This window comes from Stomoxys calcitrans, chromosome 5, assembly GCF_963082655.1.
Source record: "Stomoxys calcitrans chromosome 5, idStoCalc2.1, whole genome shotgun sequence".
NCBI lineage: Eukaryota > Metazoa > Arthropoda > Insecta > Diptera > Muscidae > Stomoxys > Stomoxys calcitrans.
Genome location: NC_081556.1, coordinates 115,187,271 through 115,209,818, shown reverse-complemented (window position 1 = coordinate 115,209,818; position 22,548 = coordinate 115,187,271). Strand labels below are relative to the sequence as shown.

Sequence of the window (22,548 nt, the reverse complement as noted above, 5' to 3'; positions counted from 1 at the left end):
TGTCATCCTACAGAGTCTTATAACTTTTGTAGGGATACCAAACTCAGACATGGCTTGAAATGCCTTTGAACGTAAAGGAGTATCGAAGGCAGCTTTGTGGTCAACAAAGAGATGGTAGGTGTTGATTTGTCCTTATCGGGTCTTTTCCAGGATCTGGTCTAGGGTGGATTTACCAGGTCTAAGGCCGCATTGATAGGGCCCAATTATCTCATTGACTTTAGGTTTCAATCTTTCACACAATACGCTCGAGAGTATCTTGTATGCGATGGGGAGGAGACTTATTCCTCTGTAGTTGGCACATTCCGTCTTGTCTCCTTTCTTGTGTACAGGACATAGTATGCTGAGGTTCCAATTATCGTGTATGCGTTCTGCTAGCCAGATTGCGCAGATAAGCTGATGCATACGCCTCATCAGAGTGTCGCCTCCGGTCTTAAATAGTTCAGCGGGTAACCCGTCGGCCCCTGCTGCCTTGTTTTTCTTTAGTCGGGTTACTGCTACTTGGACCTCATTCTGACTAGGAGGTAAACATTCTATACCATCATCAGGGATTGGTATCCTCTTCGCCGCCAACGTCGGACACCAGCAGTTGTATAAAATGTTCTTTCCATATTCTCAGCATGTTATCTGTGTCAGTTACCAGATTTCCTTCTTTGTATCTGCAGGAGGATGTGCCTGCACCAAAGCCATCGGTTTGATGTTTAATACTTTGGTAGAATTTGCGGACTTCATTCTGACTTCTGTATATCTCAATTCGCTCATACTCACGTCTTTCCATTTATTTTCTGTGGAATAGACGTTTCTCCTCTCTCCTTTATCCCGATACCTCTCCTTCATCTGGCGCTTTGCTACTGATTTCAGGGTTGCTCTATATGCCGCATTCTTGGCTTCAGTAGCATCTCGACACTCTTGATCGTACCATGGGTTTTTTGGAGGAGGCTTTCGGTACCCAAGTACGGATTTCGCGGCATTTTCCATGGAGTGGGCAATAGTTTTCCACTGCGCCATTATATCATCGGAACAAGGAGTGCTTTCATCAAGCAGTTGGCTTAGTCGAGTAGAGTATGCCGCTGCCATTTCTTGTGTTTGCAGCTTTTCAGTGTCCAGATCACGTGCAGTGTCAGATCGTAATTTTCTCACCATGCTGAAACGGGTGCGAACCTTTGCTGCAACAAGGTATTTTATGTAGATCTAGCCATGTCCGTCCGTCTTTCCGTCCGTCCATCCGTCCGTCTGTCTGTCGAAAGCACGTAAATCTAGCCGCTTTTGCAAAATACTTCTTATTAGTGTAGGTCGGTTGGTATTGTAAATGGGCCATATCGGTCCATGTTTTGATATAGCTGCCATATAAACCGATCTAGGGTCTTGACTTCTTGAGCCTCTAGAGTGCGCAATTCTTATCCGATTGGAATGAAATTTCGCACGACGTGTTTTGTCATGATGTCCAACAAGTGTGCCAAGTATGGTTCAAATCGGTCCATAACCTGATATAGCTGCCATATAAACCTATATTGGGCCTTGGCTTCTTGAGCTTCTAGAGTGCGCAATTCTTATCCGATTGAAATGAAATTTTGCGCGACGTGTTTTGTTATGATATCAAACAACTGTGCCAAGTATGGTTCAAATCGGTCCATAACCTGATATAGCTGCCATATAAACCGATCTTGGGTCTTGACTTCTTGAGCCTCTAGAGCGCGCAATTCTTATCCGATTGGAATGAAATTTTGCACGACGTGTTTTGTTATGATATCCAACAAGTATGGTTCAAATCGGTTCATAACCTGATATAGCTGTCATAAAAACCGATCTTGGGTCTTGACTTCTTGAGTCTCTAGAGGGCGCAAATCCTATCCGATTTGGCTGAAATTTTGCATGACGTATTTAATTTTTACTTTCAACAACTGTGTCAAATAAGGTTTAAATCGGTTCATAACCTGATATAGCTGCCATATAAACCGATCTGGGATTTAGACTTCTTGAGCCTCTAGAGGTCGCAATTATTATCCGATTTGCCTGATATTTTGTACGACGGATTCTCTCATGACCATCAACATACGTATTTTTTTATGGTCGGATTTGGCCAATACCCAATACAGCTCCCATATTAATCGATATCTTTATTTTACTTCTTGAGCCCCCAAAGGGCGCAATTCTTATTCCAATTGGCTGACATTTTACACAGGTCTCCAACATATAATTTAATTGTTGTCCAAACCGGACCCTATCTTGATATCGCTCTAAAAGCAGAGCAAATCTTTTCTTTTATCCTTTTTTGCCTAAGAAGAGATGCCGGGAAAAGAACTCGACAAATGGGACCCATAGTAGAGGGTATATAAGATTCGGCCCGGCCGAACTTAGCACGCTTTTACTTGTTATGTTGAAATCTGGTGCTAATAACTACCATGTTTTTTGCCGCGGCGAAATCTATCAGTCTCTACCCATTACTGGACGTTATATTGTGGAGGCTAAACTTTCCGACTGTTGGACCAAAAATGTCTTCCTTCCCTATTTTCGCATTAAAATCTCCCAGAACGATTTAAATATCATAGGCGAGGCAGCGGTCATATTCTTTCTCTAGGCGCTCGTAGAAAATATCCTTGCTCGTCTTTGTCTTCCGTCGGGGCATGGGCACAACTAAGTCTGATGTTGAAGAATTTGGCTTTTATGCGGATTGTGGCTAGCCCCTCATCCTCCGGAGTAAAGCTGGAGACAAGGTGTTTCAGCCTCCGACTAACCACAAATCCAAATTCTTGCCTTGTGTTATGGCAGCTATAGTATAGTTCGTCACCGTTTGGTGTTGTAGTGACGCCATTCCCAGTCAATCGCACTTTCTGTAAGGCGGTTATATCTGCCTTGTACTTCTCTAATACATCCGCCAGCCCGTATACTGCACCTTCTCTATAAAGAGTGCGGACATTCCAGGTGCAGATCCGCAAATCATGTTCCTTTCTTCGTTTGCGTGGGTCGTCAACGTTGGTGGGCGGTCCGTTTTTACTATTCCGTTGTTTCTCATAGTTGTCCGGTGGCGGTTGCTGGCCCAGCGCCCCAACCGCATGGGTTTTTTGTGGAATTGCACATGTATCCCTCCTTGTGGCGAGCCGCTTGCTCCAAGATCCAACGCTCGCCTCCAGCCGCCCCTAACCTGGGCGCAGATGCTGATGTTGGCCATTGGTTATTTGAAGGCGCCAATAACTCGCCTTGTCATCTCGAGTATCATTGGCATTCAGTATTTAATTAAGATCCAGTGCTACCTGACTCCTCACGGAGACTCTCCTCTCGAAAATCGCTGACTGCCCGCGGCCACATTTGCAGCTTCTCCTCATAAAAACGGAGCTTTCCACCATCCGCAACCTGTGGACGCGCCCGGTAGCTTTCAGCTAAGCTTCCTGTGATAACGATGGACACCGCACAAGTCGGAACTCAAAGTTCCAGCCTGTGTGTAATTGCCAAAAAGTAATTGCGGATTTTTCATATAGTCGGCGTTGACAAATTTTTTCACAGCTTGTGACTCTGTAATTGCATTCTTTCTTCTGTCAGTTATCAGTTATAGTTATACCGTATCGGCCGGGTTGAAAATATCTGCAACAGCCGTATAAAGTTTCTGATCAATTGACAGAAAGATTATTATACCCACCATCATAGGATGGGGGTATACTATTCTAGTCATTCCGTTTGTAACACCTCGAAATATTGATCTAAGACCACATAAAGTCTATATATTCTTGATCGTCTCGACATTCAGAGTCGAACAAGCCATGTCCATCCGTCAGTCTGGCGAAATCATGATAGCGGTCGAACGCGTAAGGCTAGCCACTTGAAGTTTTGGTCATTGGAGACGAAAAATGGCATATAAATCTCCCGATTTGACGTCTTGAGCCCTTACAAACCTCATTTTTTGTCCGATTTGGTTGAAATTTTGCCCATACTGTTCTGTTATGGCTTCCAATAACTGTACCAAATACATTGCTGCCATATAAACCGATCTCCCGGTTTAACATCTTTAGCCCCTGGAAGCCGCAATTTTCGTACGATTTAGTTAAAATTTTGCACAAAGTGTTCTGTTCTGACTTCCAGCAACTATGCCAAGTACGGTCCATAAAACCATAAAATTATGCCCTTCAACTAAATTCAGTTTGTATAAAATTCTAGCAGAATCCATGGTGGTGGGTTCCCAAGAATCGGCCCGGCTGTACTTAGCACGCTTTTACTTGTTTTAGTACTCTTGTGACCTTATGCGGCTGCTGTTCTGCCAATACTATGCCCACTTGGTGATTACGAAAGATAGAATGTCTTCAAACTTTAGTTGTACTGTGTGAAACATCATCACAGTAGACAAGTCAACAATGCATTTGAGGCCGAAAAAATCAACCGCAACATCCGTATTAAGTTTCTGATCAATAGACAAAATAGATTATTTTTTGTTCTTTTTGTGAATTTTTATTACCCAAGGATTAAGCGCATTGCTGTCACATACCAGTAAGTCTTGTATAATAGATAAGGCATATATTGGGTTGCCCAAAAAGTAATTGCGGATTTTTTAAAAGAAAGTAAATGCATTTTTAATAAATCTTAGAATGAACGTTAACCAAATATACTTTTTTCACACTTTTTTTCTAAAGCAAGCTAAAAGTAACAGCTGATAACTGACAGAAGAAAGAATGCAATTACAGAGTCACAAGCTGTGAAAAAATTTTTCAACGCCGACTATATGAAAAATCCGCAATTACTTTTTGGGCAATCCAATACATATATACATATCATATATCTAATAATACTGACTAATACAATAAATTTTATTAAAATATATTAAATGCAATTTTATATGCCATTATTATACCGGTTTTAATACTCACCACCTTAGGATAGGCGTATACTAGTTTCATCAATTCGTTTATAACACCTCGAAATATTCGTCAAAGGCTCCATAAAGTGTATATATACTATTAATCGTCTTGACATTTTAAGTCGATCTAGCCATGTTCATCCGCCTGACATTACGCCTATCGAAGAAGCAAAGCTAGGAGCCTTAGTAAGGTAAGGATCCGAACGAGCTATGCAGAAGGGCCGAAAGGGTCTTACATATGGCATATGACTGGGCTAGACCCAGAGGTCTCAATGTTAACCCAGAGATGACTGAAATATGCCTGTTCACGAGGAAGACGATGGTGGGCACATTTAACGCACCACGTTTCCTCTATAAAACGATTTCGATATCTGACAAGGTCAAATACTTAGGTGTGATCTTGGACTGGAAACTGAATTGGAAGTGTCGCATTCAGGAGCGTACTTAGAAGGCTCACAGATGTTGGGCACAATGTAGACTAGCCATAGGCTTGAAATGGGGCCTAAACCCGAGGATAGTCCACTGGCTCTACAGGAGCTGGATTAGACCAATACGTACATACGCCTCAGTATATTGGTGGACTGCTATGGAGAAAAAGTGCAACATAAGGACCATACAACAGGTTCAGAGAACATGTTGTCTTGGCATAGACGGAGCGATGAGGAGCAACCCCACTAGGGCACTGGAGACTATTCTTGAAATCCGACCCATTGACATACAGATTAAGCGTGAGGCAGCCACTGCGGCTATGAGACTTAAGGCGAGATGAGTAGCATGCCCACTAGGGCACTGGAGACTATTCTTGAAATCCGACCCATTGAAATACAGATTAAGTGTGAGGCAGCCACTGCGGCTATGAGACTTAAGGCGATGGGAGAATGGATTGAGGATGGAAGCAGCTCATACCATCGCCGTGTAGTCGAGGCGACGATAGGAAACCTGAAAGAAAGGGAAAAGATTTCCGATCGGATACCTGAGATGAACCTTAAAGTCGAGTGCGAGGCACTGCTGCCATCGGCACAGTCTTAGATTGACGGAACCCTAGTATTGCCATCTGAAAGATCTTGTTACATGGATGGATCAAAGCTAGAGAACACAGTGTCCCTGGGGGTTTACATTGCGATCCCAGGAACTGAGATCTGTTGTAGACAGCCTGACCATAATTCGGTCCTGTTTTAGACAGCCTGACCATAATTCGGTCCTGCAGACTGCTGCCATCGGCACAGTCTTGGATTGACGGAACCCTGGTATTGTCATCTGGAAGATCATGTTACACGGATGGATCAAAGGTAGAGGACAGAGTGGGCCTGAGGGTTTACATTGCGAACCCAGGGACTGAGATCTGTTTTAGACTGCCTGACCATTAGACGGTCTTGCAGGCGGAGATCCGGGCGATCACCGAATGCGTGAATTGGTGTGATGCTAACGCGAGGACTTCAAGTGTGAACATCTTTACTGACAGTAAAATTGCCATAAGGGCAATAATAACCAGGACAGTAAAGTCACGAACAGTCTATCAGTGTAAGAAGGAGATTCAAGCCTTCTCTGAGGATGGCAAAATCCGCATCGTATGTAACGTAGTAAGGGGAAATGCACGATTTGGCGGTGAGGGCCAGAGGCCTACCGTCAATAAACTTGGTTAACCCGAAGTCTTTCGGGTCGACGCAGTCCGTGTTAAGGGAGTGAGCAACGAATGCGCATTCCACATTGTGGAACAGCAAAACGGTCGGTAGGACGGAGAAAATGCTATGAGGGGATCCAGATCGTGAAAAGACGAGGCCATTAATGAAAGGAAGCTAGAAGGAGGTCAGTATAGCTATTGGTATCATAACGGGACACATAGGACTACGAGCTCACTTATGTAAAATCGGTGCGGCAAGTGATAGCATGTCTAGGACATGCGGAGAAGATGATGAGACGTTGGAGTATTTCCTTTGTCATCTAACAGATACCGGCACTTAGGTGGAGACGCAAGACCAGACATGAACCAACCTAGGAGTGTGGTATTGAAAATAATTAAAGATTTTGTAAGTAGCACGGAATTCCTTACTTACAATTTTCTCTTTAGAGGTTACTTTATAGTTTTTAGAGCGCACAACAAGCCGATTACTGGCTTAGGTGTATGTCCATAGTGGCATGGGGCGGATTAATAACTGCACCCTCTTTTCAACCTTAACTAATAATGTAGGTCGGTCGGTTGAGATTGCATATGGGCCAAATCAGTTCGTAATCACATATAGCTCCCATATAAACCGATATCCCGAATATACTACTTAAGCCTCTAGATGGCACAATTCTTATCCAATTGATAAAAAAATGTTGACGTAACCTTTTCTTACGATTTCCAATAGATGTACCAGGCATGTAAACCCCCAGGCCCTCTAGCTTTGATCCATCGGTATAACATGATCTTCCAGGTGACAAAACTAGGGTTCCGTCAATCCAAGACTGTGCCGATGGCAGCAGTGCCTCGCACTTGACTTCAAGGTTCATCTCAGGTAACCGATCGGAAACATCTTCCCTTCCTTCCAGGTTTCCTATCGTCGCGTCGATTATACCGCGATGGTATGAGCTGCTCCCATCCTCAAACCATTCTCCCATCGCCTTAAGTCTCATAACCGCAGTGGCTGCCTCATACTTAATCTGTATGCCAATGGGTGGGATTTCAAGAATAGTCTCCAGTGCCCTAGTGGGGGCAATTCTTATCCGGTTTGCCTGAAATTTCGCATAAGGCTATAAAAAGGAGGTCCCTTATCACGGAGCTTTAACTTCAATCCCTGTTCTAATGGAATGCTGATTGGAAAATTTCCATCTGATATTGGAAATCAATTTGTGTGTTAGTCCGACTGCCCGTTTAGCGAAAGCAAGCTTACTTTTCAACAACGTAAAGCTTGCCGGTCCATTGTTAGGTAAGGCCTCCATAGGAACCTTTAAAATTAGCTAATTAATATGATGATGCAGGGAATATACAATTCGACCTAGAGCTGCACTTTGTGAATGTAACTTGTTTTTGACTTGCTCGATATTTATGATCAATCTTTGATCATTGTAATTGTCGACTTAAAATCGAATGCAAAATTAAGTCAGAGCTTATTTTTTAAAAAATTTTGCTTACGACAAGACCGCCAAGACCAAAAAACAGTTCAATAAAATTTAAAAAAAAAAATGTTTTCGATAAAATCGCTGGTATTTCTGCTTATTGCTCAAAATATTCTGGCCCGACCTAAGGATATGGAAAGCCTGGAGGTGAAAGATGTAGCCAACATTGAACCACCAACGGAAGATAAGACAAATGCTGCCCATACAATTGAGAGTGGTGATTTTACAGGAGTACGTCGTTCGAGAGGTATCATCGGAGCCATACTTTTGGGCAAAGCAATTGCATTTGGCGTGGGAGTGGTGGTAGGCAAAGGATAAGCAATTGCTGCTGGCGCTGCTGGTGGAGGTTATGGAGGTGGAGGTTATGGTGGCGGTAATCACGGTGGCCATGGCGGTGGATACTACTACCATTATGGACGCTGATGTACGAGTATGAAGGAGTACCTCTGCTTTATGCTAATCGTTTTTTAATAAATTTTGGAAAAAAAAGTGAAGCTTAAAACTTCTTTCTTTGAAATTCAAGCAAACTCAAGCGATCATAGGTGCATATGTTTGGAAAGGAGACATCAGGAATTTTGGACGGATTAATTCAGGTTGTATTTAAGAGGCTGTCAGGAGGAGAAAAAGCCAGGCTTTAATGAATTTTTGATAGGTTGAAGTGATTCAATTTGGCAGAGGGGGAATCTTAGCAGCTGGATGTGATTTTTGACCAGAAAAAGAACTGAAGAAGGAAAGTTGAAGAGAGGGTAAAATGGGATTTAACGCACTCTACTCCTGTAGCAAATTTATTGGAAAGAGATAGAGGCAACACAACTTGGACGGTGCTTAGGATGTTTGCTGCGCACTATGGTGCAGATTGAGGAAACAGGTGGCAAAAATCAACATTTCCATGTGCGCCTATGAAATTTTGAAAGAACCTATTTTATGTAAAACATTTCAACGATTTCAAATATGCTACCCACAAAAATGTCAGATTTATTGTTTAAGAGATACGGTAGATCAAAGTTAACCTTTTTCAGTTTAAAAAAAAATGCAATATTTAGGTATTTTGGTGTGATTTGAAGTGTTATATCTCGAAAATTAGTAAAGGGATTGTCATTTGTATACCCTACATCACTACTGTGATACAGGGTCTTATAAGTTAGTGCATTTGTTTGTAAAACCCAGAAGGAAGAGAGATATAACCATTGATATATTTACCGATCGACTCTGAATCACTTTCTGATTCGATTTACCTATATCGTTTGCTAATGTCGCTAGGGACAGTTTGGTGATGGCAGTTGTCGACAAGGGAGAAGAACAGGGCTGCATAACTAGGAATAACTGGAGTGGGATAGTCAATGAACTGTCATCAGTATACTCCAATGTCCTTGCGAAATTTCCTGGGTCTCCTCCACTTTGGGACGATGCAGTCTGATATCGAGGCCAATACAGGCTAATTGCCTTCAGGGATCAACGCTCAATTGAAATGTATCGTTGTGCGCTTAAAAAGATTGGTGAGATCTGGCCAGGTGCTGCACTAGATTTAGTCAAGAAGGAAGATATTCCTTCTCGACCAATGGCGCATGCTTGGATACCAAGGATTCCCTCAGATCCTGAAACGATACTTGGAAGTCGAAGGGAATGTAATCCCAATCTTTCAACCACCGACTAGGTAGATTGGATGAGGCTGATGGTGACCGGAGACATGCAGTATTCGTTCTAAACTCCGACTGATGGTGACCGGAGGCATGCAGTATTCGTACTTAACTCCGGCTGTCTCCCAGATCTCAACAAGTCTGAAGGCGTTGTATCCTACGAATTCAACAAGTTGAAACTGAAGGTCTATAAAAGCGGTGGGGTTGGGCAATCAGTAGACGACTCAGCAGTAGATGCTGAACACTTGCCAGAGGAACAATCGACCACATCGCTAAAGTCTGGCGGATTGCAGGAGACTGAAAATCCCCCTGCCACAATCGAGACAAGAGAGGATGGCATCGAAACGGGACCCGAAAAGCCCTGTTTAGGTGGGTCAGAAAGTTGGACTGGGAAAAAAGTGAAGTGAAGAATCTTAGGAGAAATCGTTCACACCGCAAGTGCCCAGTGTCTTGAGGAAGAGTGGTTCCACAGCTTTTTCACCTACCCCTGGATGCGTACGGAAGCTCATCATGACAAGTTCTATCGAATCTTGTGAGAATGAGCTCCTGATGGAGTCTGAAGACGAGGCTTACACGACAGTGGTGGAAGTTCTGAATCCTGACTATGGTTCGGTTTCTACAGATAAATCCTAATGGGAAGAGGATTTGACGTGGTTCTTATCCAGGAACCATGGGTGTGTGAAGGAATGGTTCTTGGACTAAGAATTTCGGGATTTAGACTTCTCAAGGGTACGGGGAATGGGGCACACAGAGCCTGTATTCTTGCAAAGAGTAGTCTAAATGTTTTTTTTTCTTCCGTCGCTGAAAATTCTGTAGTAGTCAGCCTTGAAATAAACAAATCTTATTACTGGCTGGCTTCCCTATATATGGCACAGGGTTCAGAGAAGCCGCCTTCAAACCTGAAGTCGCTGATTGAAGCCACTTCTGTAGGGAAGAAAAGTCTCATTGTAGGAAGTAATGCTAATGCACATCACCAGATATGGGGAAGTTCGGATGTCAACGAAGGGGGTGAGCTGCTTATGGAATATAATATGAGTTGCAATCTGGCGATTTGTAATAAAGGGGATAAACCGACCTTTATTACCAGGAACAGGCAGGAGGTACTAGATATTACCTTTGTAACGGAAGATATAAGTGCAAGAATATGCGACTGGGAAGTGATGGATGACTACAGCTTCTCTGATAATTGTTATATTAGTTTCAAAGCGCAACAATTGAATTTTTATATAACAGAAGAAAGAAGAAGATTTTATGTTTTAAAAGGTAGTCTTCCTATTTTATGTTGGTAAATATTTCATTTGATTGATTTGTTTATTGACTCACAATGATTCAGCGTTAAAGAGAGATTAATTTATTTCACAATGAACGCATGCTTCAGACACAATTGATTATAAAACAGTCTAATAGTACCCTATGAGAAATCCAGTTTCAAATGTAAATTCTTAAAAGTCACCAATAATTTATTCCGATAACACTTTAAACCAATTTAAATTCATTCGTTGATATAGTGGCAGAGTCAAAGACCCTCAAATAAATATATTTCTCATTGAATTCAGTCAGATTCAAATTAGATAGTCAAAGCTGACTTTGCTAGGCGAAGTATATATTGCATTATTTTGTGAAATAAACATTTTCGAAATATAACAAAATAAAACCAAAAAAGAAAAGTAAATAAAAATAATTAAACAAAATAAAAATAATTAAATGGCCATTAAGATGTGTTGAAAAAAATTTATTGATTTACAGAGGAATACAAAAAGATTGCTACAGCAAGTAAAAATACGTTATTCTGGACTGCATGGATGTATTGTTAAATAGCAGGACAATATCCAATTAAAACTTAAAGAAGAAAATATGCCTAAAGAAACCCTTTTTAATCTGATAAAATTCCAAATACATTTGCAAATCGTAGGTAAACAGTCGTGACAGACAGAAGAAATCGTGATTAACAATACCTGTCGTTTGCCTTAATAACAGCAAAGAATTGCCTAACCTTAGAAAAGTTCCTTTCTTAGAATAGAATAGTCGAAAGTTGGACAACATCCTGCTGAAATCACAAAGAGTATAACAATCTATTAATCTTTTTTAATTCACAAAACATAAAATTTATTATTCAAGTTGTGACTTTTATTTTAAACAATATAACATTTATAAATTAATTACATTATATCTAGATGTCAATGTTAATTTTAAGATTGCTGTTGTTCATCATCCCCCTTGGTGTTTTAGTATAAGCTTGGATACAAAGGCCTTGAATTTCGATCCGTTTCGTCAACATATAGGTCCGCCAGAGCCTTTTGTTTGCGTAAGCGTCTAAACATTACGAACATGGGAGACACAAAAAGAATATACAAACCTTAAAGAAAAATTGGAGAAAAGAAAAATTTAAGCAAAATTTATACTTACTACAAAAATTAATTCTTAGTTTTAAGTAAATAATATGCTGTTATTATGTCCGGAATTAAATTTATAACTTAATTCTAAATATAACTTATACAGCCTCGACTGTGAAGGTCTTAGGCTTACACTCGAGCAATACTTCTGCATAGCTCGTTCGGATCCTTACCCCTTAGATGTATTTTAACATCGTCTGCGTAGCAGACGGACTCAAATCCCTCCTCAGTCAGCATCCGTAATAGGTAATTTATGGTGGTTACCCATAGTAGTGGCGATGAAATGCCCCCCTGTGGCGTGCCTTGTGCCACTTTCTCCCTTATATTTATGCCGTGGGACGCACAATTTATCCACCTGTTCCTTATACAGTCTCCAAGGACGGGGTCTCCCTTATATTTATGCCATGGAACACACAATTTTTCCACTTGTTCCTTAGCATATGGTTTATCCAGTCTCTAATGACCGGATCCACCCGGTACTGGTCAAAGTATTGGATCAGTGTGTCGGTCCGCACATTGTTAAAAATCCCCTCGATGTCAAAGCATACCATCAGTGTGAACGTTTAGGCATCGAAGGATTGTTCTATTTTATGCACAACCTCGTGCAGGGCAGTCTCCACCGACCTTCCCTTGACATAGGCATGCTGTTTGTTTTTGAGCAGTTCACTGTATGTCCCACTCTTAATCATGGTATCCATAATACGTTCCATGGTTTTGAGTAAAAAGGACGTAATTCTTATTGGTCTGTAGGCATTTGGTGTCGCATAACTTGCCTTGCCGGGCTTGGATGTAAACACCACCCTTGCTTCCTGCCAGGCTTTCGGAGCATATGCAAGTCCCAGGCACGCTGTTATATAAACTAATATCATGATTACCCTACTGCGGGCCCTTGCATCTCCAACTTTGGCTGGTTTGGCAGATGTATTCTACAACTTTGCCCTTCAACAAAGTTCATATTGTGTAAATTTTTAGCATAATCCTTAGTTAGAGGGTTCCTAATGTTCGATTCGGCCAATTCGGCCAATTTGGCACATTTTTGGTTTTTATAAGCTCCAACTGGATGGGGGTATACTAATTTCGTCATTCTGTTTGTAACACCTCGAAATATGCGTCTAAGACCCCATACAGTATATATATTCTTGTTCGTCATGTCATTTTAAGTCGATCTAGCCTTGTCCGTCCGTTTGTCCGACCCTCCGTCCGTCTGTCTGTCGAAAGCAAGCTTACATTCGAAGTAGTAAAGCTAGCCGCTTGAAATTTGGAACAAATACTTTTTAGGGATTCAGTTGGGATTGTAAATGGGCCAAATCGGTCCATGTTTTGATATAGCTGCCATATAAACCGATCTTGGGTCTTGATTTCTTGAGCCTCTAGAGGGCGCAATTCTCGTTAGATTTGACCGAAATTTCGTACGTGGGGTTTTGGTATCACTTCCAACAACTACGCTAAGTATGGTTTAAATCGGTCTATGTTTTGATATAGCTGCCATATAAACCGATCTTGGGTCTTGATTTCTTGAGCCTCTAGATGGCGCAATTCTTGTCCGATTTGACTGAAATTTTGCACGTGATATTTTGGTATCACTTCCAACAACTATGCTGAGTATGATTTAGATCGGTTCATAATCTGGTATAGCTGTCATATAAACCGATCTTGGATCTTGACTTCTTGAGCCTCTAGAGGGCGCGATTCTTGTCCGATTTGACTGAAATTTCGCACGTGGTGTTTTGGTATCATTTCCAATAACTATGCTAAGTATGATTTAAATCGGTTCATAATCTGGTATAGCTGTCATATAAACCGATCTTGGGTCTTGATTTTTTGAGCCTCTAGAGGGCGCAATTCTCGTCCGATTTGACTGAAATTTTGCACATAATGTTTTGGTATCACTTCCAACAACTGCGCTAAGTATGGTTCAAATTGGTAAATGTTTCAAAATAGCTGCCATATAAACCGATCTTGGATTTTGACTTCTTGAGCCAATAGAGCGCGCATTTTTCACCCGATTTGGCTGAAATTTTGCATGAGATGTTTTGTTATGCCTTTCAATGTGCTGTGCTAAGTATGGCGCAAATCGGTACATAAACTGATATAGCTGTCATATAAACCGATCTGGGATCTTGACTTCTTGAGCCTCTAGAGGGCGCAATCTTCATGCGGTTTTGCAGAAATGTTGTACAACGGCTTCTCTCATGACCTTCAACATACGTGTCCAATATGGTCGGAATCCATCAATAGCTTGATACAGCTCCCATGGAAGCCTTTCTCCCGATTTTGCTTCTTGAGCCTCTACAAGGCGCAATTCTTATCCGTATGAACGGAAATATTACACAATGACTTCTGCAATGTTCAGCATTCATTTATGGTCCGAATCGGACTATAACTTGATATAGCTCCAATAGCAAAACAGTTCTTATTTAATATTCTTTGTTTGCCTAAAAAGAGATACCGCGTATAGAACTCGACAAATGCGATCCATGGTGGAGGGTATATAAGATTCGGCCCGGACGAACTTAGCACGCTCTTACTTGTTTCTACCTTCAGTTCATAAATTATCATGGTTATATTGATGCTCAGACTCTAGCTATCTTCCTTTCCTTTGATGAACTTACCCAATCCCATGCAATAGTAGAAGTGCATCAGAATGGCATGAATAATGGATTGTTCTCTCAACAAATCGGCATTATAAATACATCTGATGGAGATAATTGCAAAAATAATATAACCAGTTGTTACATAAATGAAAGGGGCCATTAATCCAGAGCGTTTCTGTAAAATAAGATTAACCACAATATTTAAGAAAAATAAATTTCAAATATATTAACTTTTAGTTTAGTTTACCTGATATACACCCTTTAGGAACAGCAAAGCCAACACAAAGGCCACCACACTGAACATTTTCATTATAAATGCTTGCATTAAATAATATTCGCGGAAATCTCCAAAATTTCTCTGCATTCCCTCGGTTCTCATTTTGGAATAGTAGTAGAAAAATACCAAAACTCCACTTATTAGATAGGCCAAACCATTTAAGGCTCCCACTACAAAGCACAGAATTTTGTCATTGAAATTGCGCATTTCATTCATGTTTAAGACTGTGAGGATTTTTTGTTTTGTTTTTTGGTTATGCGTTATGCGTTTTGCTTGGCAAGAGAACTTGCTGTGGCCAGATTTATATTTCAACTGAAAAGACAATTTTCTTGTTGTCCTTTCATTAGTTCGCCAAATTATGTTTTGCCAAGTACGGGGCAACTGGAAGGGACAAGACATACACTTTGAAGGGCCTTATGTGAAAATAACTGTAGGGATGACATATGAAACAAATAAAAGTTAGAAACAACTCATTTAATAGGGTGGATTCATATTAGCGAAATAATTGTACAAAGACATAGAGTTGGTTTGTGTTTGGTTTGCAATACCAAATTTTAATATCCTTGCATTAAAATTTGGTCTATTGATTTTTCTCCAAGGCGCCCCTGTGCGTAAATCCGCTCCTTGTAAAAAGGAGCCGCGTTGTTTTGATTTTATTTAAGGTTGCCACAAGACACACCCAGCCACACGCATTCAATAAGACAGTTACATTTTATCCTTTGTTTCATGACCAGTTACAGGTCACACCTGTTATCATATGACACAAATCACGATATAAAAAGCAGTTGAGAAAGGTTTTTGCTCAGTAAATAAAATAATGCGTAAATTTACAAAAAAATACCATTCTAACTTATCATAATCTAAGACGAAGAGAAACGTAGGTCACCGAGTGGCTTAACTCGTCAAAATCCAGATCTATTATGGTTCCACAATTATGGGCACTGTCCTCCCTGTGGTGTCATGAGGTATGCCTAGAACTAAGCTAAGGTATCAGGAGATAATGAATATGGAGAATGGAATCGAATCGATAGTTCAGGAGTTACATTGCAATGCGGAAAACCTTTCAATGAATTAAACAGCAAACTAACGGCTTTGATACAGGCACCTCCTTCTAATGCTGGCGACATTTGTGAGACAGTGTGCCAACGGGTATGGCAAATACAAATTTTGCCCAAGAAAATTCCATTAAGGAAAAGGGGCAAAGTTCTCACATACCAATGAATGCAGTCCGATTCAATTGGCTATGACAGGATATTTGTTCCACTAGCCGAACGTAGAATAGCGTTCCAAGCACCTCGATCTTCTGCGCTCATTCTAAAATCTCTGACACCAAGTTTCGAGGTGTCTCCCACATCTTGATCTTTCCATCGGGCTTTTGGTCTTCCCGGTTTGCGTGTACCACCGTGTTTGCCTTCAAAAGACTTCTTTGCTGGAGCTTCTTCATCCATTCTGACAACATGACCTAGCCACCACAGCCGTTGTATTATGATACGTGTAACGTGGTTCATATGTCGCCTATATTCTCCATTAACCCAAACTGGTCCATATATTTTACGAAGAATCTTTCTCTCAAATACACCAAGCACTGCCTCATCTGCTTTCACAAGTACCCATGCTTCAGAACCATATAACAGCACAGGTAGTATCAGTGTCTTGTATAGTGTAATCTTCGTCTGTCGGGAGGTGGCCTTGTTACTAAACTGCATACTTAGTCCAAAGTAGCATCTGTTTGCCAGTATTATTCTTCGCTTAATCTGAAAACTGGTGTCATTCGTTTCGGTTACGGCGGTGCCGAGGTAGATAAAGTTACTGACTGTCTCAAAGTTGTGGTTTCCAAATTTCTCCATTTTCTTTATCTGCTCGGTTGTGCAAGGCTTTTTGGGAGTTGAAACCACCCATTTCGTCTTATCTCCATTTACTGCCAGACCCATTTTCACTGACTCTCTTTCGATCCTTTCAAAGGCTGCAGTTACTACTTCCGGTGACCGACCTATAATATCGACATCGTCGTCATAGGCGAGTAGCATGTGCTCTCTTGTGATTAGTGTGCCATATCTATTCACATCTGCATCTCGTATAATCTTCTCCAGCAGGATATGAAAGAGATCACACGATAGGCTGTCTCCTTGCCTGAAACCTCGTTTGGTATTAAACGGTTCGTAGAGATTCTTTCCTATTCTTACTGAGGAACGCGTATCAGCAAGTGTCATCCTGCAGAGTCTTATTAATTTTGCTGGGATACCAAACTCAGACATGGCTTGAAATACCTTTGAACGTAAAGGAGTATCGAAGGCGGCTTTGTAGTCAACGAAGAGATGGTAGGTGTTTATTTGTCCTTCTCGGGACTTTTTCAGGATTTGGCGCAGTGTGAATATCTGGTCTAGGGTGGATTTACCAGGTCTGAAGCCGCATTGATAGGGCCCAATTATCTCATTGACTTTAGGTTTTAATCATTCACACAGTACGCTCGGGAGTATCTTGTATGTGATGGGAAAGAGACTTATTTCTCTATAATTGGCACATTCCGTCTTGTCTCCTTTCTTGTGTAAGAGACATAGTATGCTGAGGTTCCCATCATCGGGTATGCGTTCTTCTAGCCGGATTGCGCAGATCAGCTGATGCATACGCCTTATCAACGTGTCGCCTCCGGTGTTAAATAGTTCAGCAGGTAACCCGTCGGTCCTGCTGCCTTGTTGTTCTTTAGCCGGGTCACTGATACTTGGACCTCTTTCTGACTAGGAGGTAAACATTCTATACCATCATCAGGGATTGGTTTGTAACACCTTTAAAGTTGATCTGGGACCTCATAAAGTATTTAAATTATTGATTGTCTAGACATTGTGATTCTATCTAGCCATGTCCGTCTGTTGAATTCACGATAGCGCTCTAACGAATAAAGTTATCCGCCTGAAAATTTGTTCAGATACTTCTTATAAATGGGGGCATTATGGGTTCAAGTTTGGATATAGCTTCCACATAAACCGATCTCCCAACTTGACCCCCAATTGTTCTTCGATTTGGCACGAAGTGTTGTGTTGTGACTTTCAACAAACTGTGCCAAATACGGTCTTAATCTGTCAATAACCTGATATAGCACCCAAACAAACCAATCTCCTGATTTGATTTCTTGGGCCCCTAAATGATCTATTGGGTCACACTCATTTCCGATGACAGTAGTCTGTGTCATTCATATTCATTCGACCATAGGCCCAGTCCTCAAGAAATTGTGGATAGGATGAGAAGCTCTCCCAGGATTGGTTGGCCATTTTCGAGTGGGGTAGAATGTACAGAGTAGAATTTAACGCACAGAAGACACAGTTCTATTTCTAGTCGCACAAGCGATTCTCTGACCCACTACAATCGTCGATATCTATCTAAGGTATAGATATTGTGCAGTCAGATACTCTTGATGTTCTGGACATGAAGATACAATGTTATGTCCGTTGGTCAAAACACGTATTCGAAGTGCTGAAAGAAGCATTCAAGTGTTTGGGTTTTCTTAAGCGGTGCAGGAAGTATTTCACCTCTTCTGATCTTCTCAATATATATACTACCTACATCAGGCCGAGGGGAGTAGAAGAGTATCCAACTCTATTGCTTCTCTTGAACATTGTCGAAGGTGGGTAGCGTTGTATTGCTCTATCGTCACTTCCATGGCGTGTGTCCCATGGGTGAACCCACACCCGTTTGTGATTGATTAGCCAATCGACCGAACCATGCATTACCGAGAAAATTAAATTTTCGCCCGAATTATTCGTATGTGAAATCGATTTCCGGCTAATGTCTTTCTTACCGACATTGACGTTCAGAAATTTAAAACGAATATCGATAAAGACTAACCCCTCTTTCCCCCTCCAACCCTTAACTTTCTTTATTGTCAACAACGATCCAAACCAACCTTCCGATTTGAGATCTTGAGCCCCGGAAGATGCAATTGTTGTCATATTCTGCTGTATGGTTCCATCATGACGTTTCATATTCGTGATAAGTATAGTCTAAATCGGCTTAGCATATTTTTACTTTTTTATACACACCACCGTAAGATAGAAGGTATATTCTTTTAGTCATTCCGTTTGCAACACATCGAAATATCAATTTCCGATCCGTATATATATTTCGGATCGTTATAAAATTCTAAGACGATTTAACGATGTCCGTATGTCTGTCCGTCCGTCCATCCGTATGTTGTAATCACTCTACAGCCTTCAAAAATTGAGATATTGAGCTGAAATTTGATACAGATACGTCTTTTCAATGCTCGCTGGTTAAGTTCTTGAACGGGCCATATCGGACCATATTTGTATATAAAGGGTGATTTTTTTGAGGTTAGGATTTTCATGCATTAGTATTTGACAGATCACGTGGGATTTCAGACATGGTGTCAAAGAGAAAGATGCTCAGTATGCTTTGACATTTCATCATGAATAGATTTACTAACGAGCAATGCTTGCAAATCATTGAATTTTATTACCAAAATCAGTGTTCGGTTCGAAATGTGTTCAAATTTTGACAAATTTTGTTCAGCGATGAGGCTCATTTCTGGTTGAATGGCTACGTAAATAAGCAAAATTGCCGCATTTGGAGTGAAGAGCAACCAGAAGCCGTTCAAGAACTGCCCATGCATCCCGAAAAATGCACTGTTTGGTGTGGTTTGTACGCTGGTGGAATCATTGGACCGTATTTTTTCAAAGATGCTGTTGGACGCAACGTTACGGTGAATGAACACATTTCGAACCGAACACTGATTTTGGTAATAAAATTCAATGATTTGCAAGCGTTGCTCGTTAGTAAGTCTATTCATGATGAAATGTCAAAGCATACTGAGCATCTTTCTCTTTGACACCATGTCTGAAATCCCACGTGATCTGTCAAATACTAATGCATGAAAATCCTAACCTCAAAAAAATCACCCTTTAGCTGCTATATAGACCGATCTGCCGATAATGCATCTAATGCCCATAAATGCCCCGATTTCGCTGAAATTTAAAACAGTGAGTAGCTTAAGGCTTCCCAACATCTGACCCAAATATGGTTCAGATCAGACTTTATTTTCATATAGCTGCCATATATACAGATCTTCCGACAAAGGGTCTGAAGCCCATAAAAGCTTTATTTATTATCCAATTTGAAACAGTGAGTTGTTTTGAGCCTCCCAAAATCCAAGCTTAATATGGTTGAGGTCGAACTATATTTAGACCTAGCTGCTATATAGACCGATCTGCCCATAAAGGGTCTGAAGCCCTTAAAAGCTTTATTTATTACCCGATTTTGTTGAAATTTGACATACAAAAATTAAACAATGACTTATATTTAGCAGACCACTCAATGTCCGTGCCAAATTTGGGTGCATAAGTTATTCAATTTTCACCGGATTGCGACGAAAGGGTGTTTACATATATACCCGAGATGGTGGGTATCCAAAGTTCGGTCCGGCCGAACTTAATGCATTTTTACTTGATTTTATACCCACCACCGAAGGATGGGGGTATATTCATTTTATCATTCCGTTCATTCCAACAGATCGAAATATCCATTTCCGACCCTATAAGGTATATACATTCTTGATCAGCGTAAAAATCTAAGACGATCTAGACATGCCCGTCCGTCTGTCTGTTGATATCACGCTACAGTCTTTACAAATAGAGATATTGAGCTGAAATTTTGCACAGAGTCTTTTTTGTTCAGGTTAAGTTCGAAGATGGGCTATATCGGACTATATCTTGATACAGCCCCCATATAGACCGATCGGCCGATTTAGGGTCTTAGGCCCATAAAAGTCACATTTATTATCCGATTTTGCTGAAATTTGGGACAGTGAGTTGCATTAGGGCCTTCGACATCCTTCGTCAAGTTAGCCCAGATCGATCCACATTTGGATATAGCTGCCATATAGACCGATCCTCCGATTTATGGTCTTAGGCCCATAAAAGCCACATTTATTGTCCGATTTTGCTGAAATTTTGGGACAGTGAGTTGTCTTAGGCCCTTCGATATCTTTCTTCAATTTGGCCCTGATCGGTTCATATTTAGATATAGCTGCCACATAGACCGATCCTCCGATTTAGGGTCTTAGGCCCATAAAAGGCGGATTTATTATCCGATTTTGCTGAAATTTGGGACAGTGAGTTGTGCTAGGCCCTTCGATATCTTTCTTTAATTTGGCCCTGATCGGTTCAGATTTAGATATAGCTGCTATATCGACCGATCTCTCGATGTAAGGTTTTGGGCCCATAAAAGACGCATTTATTGTCCGATGTCGCCGAAATTTGGGACAGTGAGTTAGGCCTTCCGATATCTTTCTTCAATTTCTTCATTTCAGATTTGGACATAGCTGCCATATAGACCGATCTCTCGATTTAAGGTTTTGGGCCCATAAAAAGCGGATTTGTTGTCCGATTTCGCTGAAATTTGGGACAGTGAGTTGTGTTAGGCCTCTCGACATTCTTCGTCAACTTGGCCCAGATCGGTCCAGATTTAGATATACCTGTCATATAGACCGATCCTCCGATTTAGGGTCTTAGGCCCATAAAAGCCACATTTATTATCCGATTTTGCTGAAATTTGGGACAGTGAGTTGTGTTAGGCCTCTCGACATTCTTCGTCAACTTGGCCCAGATCGGTCCAGATTGGGATATAGCTGCCATATAGACCGATCCTCCGATTTAGGGTCTTAGGCCCATAAAATGCGCATTTATTGGCCGATGTCGCCGAAATTTGGGACAGTGTGTTGTGTTAGGCCCTCCGACATCTTTCTTCAATTTGGCCCTGATCGGTTAAGATTTGGATATAGCTGCCATATAGATCGATCTCTCGATTTAAGGTTTTGGGCCCATAAAAGGCGCTTTTATTGTCCGATGTCGCCGAAATTTGGGGCAGTGAGGTTAATTAAGCCCCTTGACATACTTCTGCAATATGGCACAGATCGGTCCAGATTTGGATATAGCTGCCATATAGACCGATCTCTCGGTTTAAAGTTTTGGGTCCTTAAAAGGTGCATTTATTGTCCGATTTCGCCGAAATTTGTTATGTTAGGCTCTTCGACATTTTTCTGCAACTTGGCCCAATTTGGTCTACATTTGGATATAGCTGCCATGTAGGCCGATATCTCGATTTTATGGTGTTGGCTTCATAAAAGACGCATTTATAATCCGATTTCACTGAAATTTGATACAGTGACTTATGTTAGGCTTTCCGACATCCATGTCGTATATGGTTTATTTTTAGATATAGCTACTAAAAATACCAATATTTTGTTATACACAATTGAACGATGACTTCTACTTATTAATATTTGGTCCAAATCGGAACATATTTTGATATAACTGCTATGGGACATAAGGTATGCAATTTTCACCGGATTTTGATGAAAGGTAGTTTTCGTATATACCCGAGGTGGTGGGTATCCAAAGTTCGTCCCAGCCGAACTTAACGCCTTTTTACTTGTTTTTTTAATTTATTCTGTGCCTCAAACCATGACTTAAATTTCAGTGGAATATTTTTTTTATCTTGTGTTTGCTTTCGGTTTTTTTCATATATATGTCGAACGTAGTGATCCATGTACTTTGGTTGTTTTTTACTCACTTTATACTTTTACTGCTCTTTAGTGTTTGAGCTTGGCTGTGACTATCGATGGCAAGAACCACATTCAAAGTTTGACGAAGTAGATTTCATCATAGCTGCTTGAGTCATTGCAAAAAAGAGTCCCGAA

General features: G+C 41.0%; 2 protein-coding genes across 2 annotated transcripts in view; one reads left to right on the top strand and one right to left on the bottom strand.

Annotated features, from left to right (window-relative positions):
- Positions 1–22,548, top strand: part of LOC106092224 (uncharacterized) — a 288,892-nt gene that overhangs the window by 108,448 nt on the left and 157,896 nt on the right. The window lies entirely within an intron of this gene.
- On the bottom strand, positions 11,802–15,056 carry LOC131997972 (uncharacterized). Its single transcript, XM_059369915.1, has 3 exons — positions 14,811–15,056; positions 14,582–14,738; positions 11,802–11,932 (listed from the first exon to the last, which is right to left on the bottom strand). The coding sequence occupies exons 1-3, from the start codon at positions 15,054–15,056 to the stop codon at positions 11,802–11,804; spliced, it is 534 nt and encodes a 177-aa protein (XP_059225898.1).